Source organism: Eulemur rufifrons, chromosome 1 (genome assembly GCF_041146395.1).
Source record: "Eulemur rufifrons isolate Redbay chromosome 1, OSU_ERuf_1, whole genome shotgun sequence".
Classification (NCBI taxonomy): domain Eukaryota; kingdom Metazoa; phylum Chordata; class Mammalia; order Primates; family Lemuridae; genus Eulemur; species Eulemur rufifrons.
This window is the reverse complement of record NC_090983.1, coordinates 103047963-103056402: the sequence shown is the minus strand read 5'-3', so window position 1 is coordinate 103056402 and position 8440 is coordinate 103047963. Positions and strand designations below refer to the sequence as shown.

Sequence of the window (8440 nt, the reverse complement as noted above, 5' to 3'; positions counted from 1 at the left end):
TTTGTGGGGGGCAGAGCAGAGGTGGGGGGTTGGGGTCTCTGCGGTGAAGGGAGGTGGTGGGGGTCTGCAGCAGGAGGCAGGGGGTGCAGGAGGTGGCTGGGCTGTTTGTCAGCAGGTCACCCCTCTGTGCGAAAACCCTGTAGCTGTTTCTTATAGGAGAGAGAGAGGCTCAGCACCTTGCCCTAGTGTTTGAAGCCTCATATATGTTGTAGAAATAAGATCAGCAGGAAGTGCTGAGCCTGTGACAAAATAAAGAGAGCTTGCCTGCTTTAAACGTTCATATTTGGTTCACTCCCCACTCCTGAAAAAACTCTGTGCCTCAGCAAAAAGGATACTTATTTCCCTCTAGATTTGACCCCCAGGCCATCCCCAGGGGAAAACCCTGGAGATACATAGATTTATGCCGAGAAATTATCTGAGGTTCATTCCTGAATTAACTCAGGCAGGAAGTATTCTTTCTTTATAAAATTAGAATCTAATATTTAGTCAAATGTTTTCTTTAAATGCACTCTTCATATTTCAGTATTTGTGCACTTCAATGATATTAAACCTGCTATTCCAGTGCTCCTGCATTGGCTGCACCAGTTTTATAATCTGGAAGAGTTATCTTAGATTTTTTTTCCCAAAGGCTTTTATTTTCTTTAAGACTGAGTGAGGCCTCTTGCCAAAATGCCTGCAACTCAAAGCCTTGACCCTCCCTCCGCGAGGTGCCAGCCCCTCCCTCACTGGCAGTGTCCTGGGTTGTGACGCTGCGCAGAGTGGCAAGAACGAGCCCTCTGGCATTGTGGTCATCAGTGTCCTGATGGTCACCTGGAGGTTGGGACTTAGGGATTCCCTGGGCCTGCAGCATATAAGCACCGATGCCGACGTGGTCTGGGAGGTGGCTGGAGCTATGGCAATGTGGGGAGGCTGGCTCAGTGTCCTGCAGTCGGGCCAATTCTGTACTAACAGCCTGGCTGTGGAGATGAGGGACAGGGGTGCCCGGCACGCAGGAGTCGCTGGCAGGAGCGCTGCACCCGGCCTGCACCGGCTCTCTCAGTTCCCTTGTTATGACAACAGAGACGTGCAGCTGCACGCCTGCCTGTGCTCACCAAGGTGTGCTCACATCCGCACCTTGCCGTCCTCACCTGGACGTGGGAGGACGCAGGCTGAAGGCTGCTAGTCCCGCGGTGCGGCTGGGGTGCCTGGCCCCACGGAGGCAGGCGGCAGAGCAATTTCCCGCGGTGGACTCCTGGTAGAACCTGGCTTCCACGTAACAACCACACAGACCTCCTTTCCAAATGGTTTGATTTTTACTGTTTGCTTTCCTATTCCCAGCGCCTTCCTGCTTTGCCACATACTTGAAACTGTAGTATCATATTATTCCTGATTTCCTACCTTGCCCCTTAGAGCCTCACACATCACATGCTTTGGTGTTTGTTCGTTTTCTTTCTCTCAGTTAAGGAGGATTAGAAGCAATTTTACTTTGCGAAATCTCTTAGGAAGAATCCTGGGAAACCATGCTTGGGACGGGCTGGCTGAGTGAACGGCTTCTGTATAAGATTTGCGTGTAAGAGCCTTAGTGAGAAGTGGGGCCAAGCATTAACCCAGCTCCTGGGCTGGGGGCCCTCGGGGAGTTCGACAGTTGGGTGTCGTGCACAGCATTATGTCAGAGTTCACAGCACTGCATGTACTGAGACGTGCTACAGCCACGATGCACGAGGGAGAGGGGTCAGACCCAGGCAAAGACACGGGACCGTCCCTTTGTCCGATGTTTCGCCTTCCAGGGTTTCAGGTACCTGAGGTCAACCTCAGTCGGAAAGTAGGTGAGTACAGTACAGTGACATATTTTGAGAGAGAAAGACCACATTCACATAACTTTTACTACAGTGCATTGTTTTAATTGTTCTGTTGTGTTAATAGTTATTGTTAATTTCTTACTGTGCCTGATTTGTGAGTTATACTTTATCATAGGTATGTATGTATTGGAAAAAACATACATGGAGTTCAGGTGGTTTCAGACATCCATTGGGGGTTTTGGAACATGAATAAGGGGGGACTACTGTATATTCTGTTCATCTGAAACTCCAGAAAAGACAAACCTAGATCGTGTGACAGAAAGCATGTCGCTGACAGGGGAAGGAGGGGGAAGGGGGTGAGGACTGACCAGGTAGGGGCAGGGATTTTAGTCTAGATTTTTGTTCATGTGCATACGCATTTGTCAAAACTCATAGATATATGCACTTCAAATAGATGCCTGGAAATTTATATCTCAATAAGTTGATTAAGAAATTTGTAACAAGGGAAGGAAATACTTGCACAGTTCTCTATTTTCCATCTTGTTCTCAAAGCTTTCTTGGGCATTCATAACATCCCAAAATGTGTTTGCAGTTTCAGTAATTCTTGGGGTTTTTTTGTTGTTGTATTTTGGTTTTTTGCTCCAACAAAGCAAACTCAGAAAATACTTCTATGTGCGAGAGTGTTGCCTTTAAGCCAGTTGGTTATATAAGAGCAAACAGAACACAAATGTATATTAATTTGTTCCTTCTTGCTGAAAACATTAGGCAGAGATGCTTTTCACCATGACTTACACAATATATTTATACTTACTTCAACTGCACATGCTTGTTTGGCCCATTCTGATTTTTTAAGAAGGTTCTTTTAACTGTGCTACCTTTTGTCCCCACTCCTTGGGTTTGGCTTCATCATTTGTGTCCCATGTGAATAAAAGATAACTCTCCACACGTACTGCCGCTCCTAGGGGCACGTGGGGAACTAATGAGACATTTCTGAGCCTCCCCTTCTGACTAAGGCAGGCACAGTGTAAACATGCACAGACGTTCCCAGCCTCCTCTCTGACTCCTTTCTTCTTGCCCTTACAGACTCCAGAGCCAGATGCACACCTGCCAGGTGAAGGTGAGATTGAAGACAGCCAGCTCCCCCAATCCCCTGCAGAACCAGAGAAGCAGGGATGGAGCCAGGAAACAGACCAAGATCATTCTGAGATGCTGTCCCACCAGAGTGAAAGTCAACCAGAAACAAAAACGGACCCCCCTGAAAGTGTCTCCGACACAGAGTCCTTCTCCGGGGACCTCCCAAGAGAAGTCTGCCTCCCTCCAAGTGGGCCTTCCGTAGACAGAGAAGCATGCTGGAGATGCCCTGCTGTCCCAGCAACCAGACCTCCTCAGGAGCAATATTTGACCCTTGTCCCTGGGCTTGATGCAAAGGAAGAACCAGATTTGCCCTCTGGCTTAATGGAAGAGACTCGGGAAAATGTGCTGCAAGGCTTCGCTGCGGTTGCTGGAGAAGACAGGGCAGAGTACCTCTGGGACCACATGACCAGTCTAGAGCTGGAGCCGGTGCTGGCAGGGGGTCCTGGACATGCAGGATGCTGCTCGCAGGGTGCCCCAGGAAGCAGCAGTCTCCAGCCAGCACAGGTGATGACTTCTGAAGACCTTAGGCGACTCTCTGGTGTTTCTCTTCAAAAATCCAGGTCTGAGAGCTGTCTGGGCATCCCAGTGGTCTGGCCCTTCCTTCTCTGGTGCTGGGAACTGGGTCGGAGCTGGCCACATATCCACAACAGGGCCAGGGCCCCAGTGCTGCCTCGCAGAGACCCGCTGGACAGCTCGGCCCCCCTGGGGGCCAGGACAAAGAAAGGAAGGGCTCCAGGCCCGGCAGTGGACACAGACTTGCTCTGGGCCCAGCCCTGCTTTGATGCCCCCTGCTGGCCTCCTTTGGGGACACCTTGCCTCCTACATGCCAAGTGTCACCATAGTGCGCCAGAAAATATTGGTGAAAAGGGGACGGTAGCCCCCGGACACTGCTGTCAGCACACGAGGACACTGATCAGGGCCCATTCCATAACAGGGTTTCCCTTAGGTTACCCTGAGGGTCCCGTGGGACAGAACTTTGTGAAGTTTGGCGCCCATTTGAAGGAAGGGACAGAAAATGAGCGAGATCCAAGAACACAAAACACCCTTTACTCTGTGTCCACCCAACTGCCTCATTTGCTTCCTGCTTCTCAAAGTAGGGGCCCTTCTTTGCAGGACGCGTACAACAAACCCAGCGATTTTAGTTTGAAAAGGGCCTCTCAGGACACATCCTCCACAGGTCTCTGGCAGGAAGACCAGCTGGGACAGGATTCTGGGTCGTGCCTAGTTGCTTCATGCCTTACTTCGGAGTCGGTGAAGCTCAGCGTGGAGGAAGCGCCTGGGCCTGCTGAGTGCAAGCTGGGGCACAGCCCAGAAAGCAGCACCCAGGAACTCCGAGGAACTCCCCTGGCACCAAGCGCTGCTGACGTGAGAGAGAAACAAAAGCACCTTCAGGACATTTCTGTCGAGGCAGGAAACCAAACCAGTAATTACACATCAAAGTATGTTCTCAGCGAGAAAAGAGAGCTACCTACTAGGGCCAAGTTCCCACGGCAGCCTAGCACTGAGGGGACCCAGGTAAGGAACGGTGTCCTGACGGGTTGCTCGGACGTAAGTGAGAGTGTGGATGCTCCGGAGAGCACCCTGAAATCAAGTGCAGTAGACGCGTCACAGGAAGCTGAAGAGGGCATGGTTCTAGACCCCATCTGCAAGAAAAATGCTTTGCAGGATCTTTCGGAATCCAAAGCTGGCTTGGCCTCTAGAGGCGGGTGCACAGTCATCATTATAGCTGTGGAGCAGAAGGGTCTTCAGGCCACCAAGAAGAAATTGGGTCCTCTTCCAGAAATACAGTCCGGTCACTTTACCGGGGAAAGGCCAGGATCTCCCCTCAGTACTGGCGCGAGCCCCCATGAGTCTCCCAGAGGCGGGAAAACAGCCACTCGTGGCAAGGAGCGCTTGCCGCCAGCAGCCTCCACGCTGGGAGCCGATGATGGGGCGCTTCCGCCGGCGGCGCAGGCCGCAGAGCGAGGGAGCGCTCTGGTTCCCCGAGCTGCTTTGGAAGAGGCGCCCAGCACAGAGGAACCCCCGGAAGAGAAGGTGCCCGGAGAGAGCCTGAGCCCCAGGCCCGAGGGCAAGCACGGGGCCCAGGGCCTCCACCCCGCGGGCAGCCGGAGGGGGTGCGGCGCGGGCGCAGGAGCCGGCCAGGCCCCCGGGGCCAGTGCTGCTGGGGCCGCGGAGAGGGGCCTCTGTTCCTCCGCGTCGGCCGGCAGGCCTCCCACGGTGACCTCCTTCAGGAAAGGCAGGCCCTCGGCCGTGGAGCGCTCCGAGGAGCTCGGCGCGGAGAGTCCGACTGGTGCCGGGCCGCCTCGGAGCATCGTGGACAGGACCGCACCTCTTGTGGTTGTCCCCCGGGGCGCAGGCGCAGGGGCCGCGGGGCTGATAGAAGGCGGGGATGTGGGGACACCAGGGGACCCCGGTAGCAGAAGACCTTCCTCGGAAGGCTGCAGCGCAAAGAGACTCAAAACAACAGAGAAAAGGCTCAGAGCAAGGTTGGCCTTAGCTCATAAGACCTTTTCAAATTTTTTTGAGTCAAAAGTTTTAGAGAAAGAGAACAGCGATGAACGTTCCCCAGGTTCTCCCAAGGGCGAGAAGAGGAGCAGGCTGCGCCAGAGCTCCTGGCGCGCGTTTCTGAAAGGCAGAGACGCAGAAGGCCCCAAAAGACCTCCCCTAGTGACTCTGCTTCCAGGACCAGAAATTGCTTCCCCACCGGTGACCGACAGCTTCTGTAAAGAGTGGACCGAGGACAAGGAAGGCTGTGTTTTTGGCGACCACTGGGTACCCCCACATCCCCCCACACCTTTGTCCTCCAGCAGTTTGGTCTCTCCAGAACACAGGAGGAGAAGTGAACCGTCCATCAAATGCACAGCCCCCCAGGAAGGCGGTAGGTACCTACCTTCAGGTATCGTTCCTGAAAAGCCCTGGCTGACGTCCCCCGCCAGCCCTGGGGCCCAGCAGGCTGGGATCCGCCGCACCCTACCCTCCAGCTCTGCCTGCTGCCTAGCATTCGAAAGCCCAGGCATGCCCTGCAGGCCCCTGAGCCCCAAGCCCCTGAGCCTCCGCTACTCTGGCAGGGGCAATGCCATCTCCATGGTTTCTCTTGGAAGCTACAGTGATGTGGACAGCAGTTCAGGGGCCCCTGAAAGGCCCAAGATTCCCAAGGCCCGGACAAGCCTCCTACTTTCTCTGCAGACACTAAACCAGGATGACCAGAAGGAAGAGCGCAGGAAACGAGGCCAGTGTCCTAGTGGCCTGAGCACAGCACCCTCGCTCAGGGACCTTCCTGGGAGTGAGGTGAGCTATCTGGGACCCTCACCCACTTCACAGGAGGGTAGCTCTCGGGAAAGTTCCTCAGTAAGTAGCAAGGCCCAGCTCAATTACCCCAGAGTGCCCTCCCTAGTCAACAGGCGTGGGACCAACTTCTTGAAATTTACCAGAATAACAAGTGAAATTGGCATTTCAGGATCATTTTATTTTGTGTTTCTCTTTTTAACTGTATAATTCAAGCCATCTGAATTCCCTTTTCTATCCATTGCCTGTTTGTAGTCTGCCCATTTTTTATCAGGTGGTTAGTATAGGTTTTTGCGTCAAACATGGTCCTTCTCCAATGTGACTTTTTTTTTTCTAATTTCCCCATGCTGTCCTCTAGTACTTTAATGGTTTTTATTTTATTTTATGTTATTTAAAATATGATGCAGTTGGATTTATTTTGGTATAAGGAGATAGGAGTTGTTGGTGCTTGTGAAATTTGAAATTTCTGGTAAAATAAAATGGTCTCTTCCCCAAGAACAAGACAGGGCACAGGAGGGCAGGATTTCTCATGGATCCTGCTGCCCTTGGGAGGAAGGACCTTTGTGGAAATTCCAGATGGCACTCTGGGGACTGTGAAAGTCAGCCTCCTCTGCTGCTTTAGATCAAGCAGTGTGAGGTCTCCCGTGTGCCTGGAGTGGGCGTGTGAGCACAGGTCCCACCGCCCAGTTCCCCCTCTGCCACCAGCAGGTGTCCACCAGCCCGGTGCTCTGGTGGGTGCAGAGCTGGGAGGGCTACAGATAAGGTGTCCCCTCAGAGCACCTCCAAGCCCAGGTGGGCAGCCAGGAGGGGCAGAACTGGGGGGGAGGAGGTTCCTAGAGGTGCGTCTGAGGACCCTGGAAGCAGACAGCAGACATTCTAATGGGATCTCTACCAGCTGAAAATTGCCTCACCTTCTCCAGCCTGTTTCCTCCTCTGTAAAGAGTTAAACATCAACTTTAACGGTTGTGTCCTTTCCTTTAAGGTTACTTTAAAAAAAAATTACTGTTACTAAAATTTAAAAAAAAGTCAATCAATACAGATGAAGAAAGGAAAATATCTCCCTCTAAAACCCTCCAATCCCATTCCATGGAAGGAAAGAATGTAGTATTCTAATGTGTAGGATTCTTCATTATGTTCACATAGGCTCATGGGGAAGTTTTGGGGAGAGGGAGTTACACCATCGGTCATACATGCATATTACTCTGCATCTTTCTTGTTCACTTAATATAGTCCTCCAGCAATTCCCATATGTTGTTTTCTATTTAGAAGATGCGTAATATTTCATAGTATGGCTAGACCGTATTTCATTTAACTACTCTACTGACATTGAGGTAATTTCTAGTTTGGGGCCGTTATAAATAATGCTGGAACAGCATCCTTATGCACATGTCCTTAGGTATTGATGCTTTTATTTCTGTAGGAGAGGGAAGAGGAACAAAGGGTATGTGTATTGTTAGTAGATTTCAGATTACTTTCTGAAGGGATTGTGGCAATTAACACTCAACAGCAGTATATGAGTGCCCTTTCCTGACACCCGCCTACTTAGTTGCGTATTGCCCTTTTTATTTTTCAATTATCTGAAATACACAGATAACTTGATTTAAAAATAAAAATTCTGTATAGTATTAGGTAACTCAAAGTAAAATCAAATAGTCAAAAAAGATTCTATAGTATTTGAATTAACAACCCTGACTTAATAGTGCTATAAATATATACTTACGTCTATGTGTCTATATGTATACACATATGTGCACACACACAGGGAAAAAAAACATTCCCAGAGGTGTCCCTGTGCTCCGTTGGGCATTGTGTATGGGTTGGAGCAGGGAGGCTGGGTCTCAGGGACGCACCTGGACAGCCCGCATGGGTTTTAACAAGCAGTAACTGCGACAGTGATTGTAAAGTGCCCAGCAAAGGGCCAGGCAAGAAGCTGTGCGCGATAAATGTCCGTTCCTAGTCCCCTTTCCCTGTCACATCTTACCAGAAAAGAGGCAGGCTCAGTATGCTTGCACACGACAGCAGGGACCGGGGCAAGGGCAGGGGAGCCGCTCCGGAAGCCCGGGCGGAAACGGAACACGCGGCGCCCCCTGGAGGAGCGCCTGCCCCACCTTGCGGGCGCGCGGGGGGAGCGGGCTGGGGCTGGGGGTCGTGTGCCGCGAATTCAGTCAGCATTCCCATTTCTTCCCTCCGCACTGGTTTTAAGGAGCAGTAGTTCTGTTATTCCAATATCTTAAAACAACCAT

The 8440-nt window shown here is 51.5% G+C and overlaps 1 protein-coding gene across 1 annotated transcript in view; it reads left to right on the top strand.

Annotated features, from left to right (window-relative positions):
* Positions 1-1693: 1693 nt before the first annotated feature.
* Positions 1694-8440, top strand: part of LOC138387578 (collagen alpha-1(I) chain-like) — a 56122-nt gene continuing 49375 nt past the window's right edge. Inside the window, exons 1-2 of the mRNA XM_069474680.1 lie at positions 1694-1801; positions 2862-6200. Coding sequence (XP_069330781.1) covers positions 1694-1801; positions 2862-6200 — 3447 coding nt within the window. The remainder of the gene's footprint in view (positions 1802-2861; positions 6201-8440) is intronic.